The sequence below is a fragment of the Sinocyclocheilus grahami genome, unplaced genomic scaffold (genome assembly GCF_001515645.1).
Source record: "Sinocyclocheilus grahami isolate Dianchi unplaced genomic scaffold, SAMN03320097.WGS_v1.1 scaffold4359.1, whole genome shotgun sequence".
Taxonomy (NCBI): Eukaryota; Metazoa; Chordata; class Actinopteri; order Cypriniformes; family Cyprinidae; genus Sinocyclocheilus; species Sinocyclocheilus grahami.
In genome coordinates this window covers 15,105-15,726 of record NW_015509309.1, presented here as the reverse complement: position 1 = coordinate 15,726, position 622 = coordinate 15,105, and the positions used below count along the sequence as shown (strand labels likewise).

Below are 622 nucleotides of genomic sequence, written 5' to 3'. Positions count from 1 at the left end.
TGGAGTATATCAAACAAGTAGCCCTTGAGACTATTTTATCCCTTCTGGGAGCCCTCGTTCACAAAAAGGTTGGAGACCCCTGCCCTAGAGTGTCTAAACTTCATTAAAGGCAAACACTGCCCCCTGCAGGACAAATAATGTGTTTTTATAATAATACCACTGTGATAACACAAATGATCTCAACCGGTGTGAAAAACATAGATAGCATTGTGAAGGCTTTGAAAATAGGTGCAAGAATCGTACTGACACCAGTTGCTTGATGCTTGGGGAAAGAAAACACAGAGTTCTTACTTGTTTCCTCTGATGCCTTCTCTACGAACTGTGGCAAGACCTTCGGTCACCAGGGACTCTGCAATATTTTCTCCTGAGTTGTCTTTGGAGAGATCAAACGGGTTACTATAACAACACTACAATAAGCACACCCGTTTCAGATCAGCACTGTTGCAGTGAGATTCTTTTTTGTGAACATAAACATCACTCACCTTTTCCCAGGTAGACCATGCCGTATTCCCTGCCTTGAGGGGTTTTATTCTCCACGGTGAAGCAGACTTCTTTGCCAATTACTTTCTTACGCAAAAACTCCCGTGCCTGGAAAGCCCAAGGCTGCAAAAAATAAATAAAT

General features: G+C 42.6%; 1 protein-coding gene across 1 annotated transcript in view; it reads right to left on the bottom strand.

Annotated features, from left to right (window-relative positions):
• Positions 1-287: 287 nt before the first annotated feature.
• LOC107576796 (staphylococcal nuclease domain-containing protein 1-like) overlaps positions 288-622 on the bottom strand; it is a 4,154-nt gene continuing 3,819 nt past the window's right edge. The window contains exons 3-4 of the mRNA XM_016262929.1: positions 483-603; positions 288-373 (exon numbers count right to left, since the gene is read on the bottom strand). Coding sequence (XP_016118415.1) covers positions 288-373; positions 483-603 — 207 coding nt within the window. The remainder of the gene's footprint in view (positions 374-482; positions 604-622) is intronic.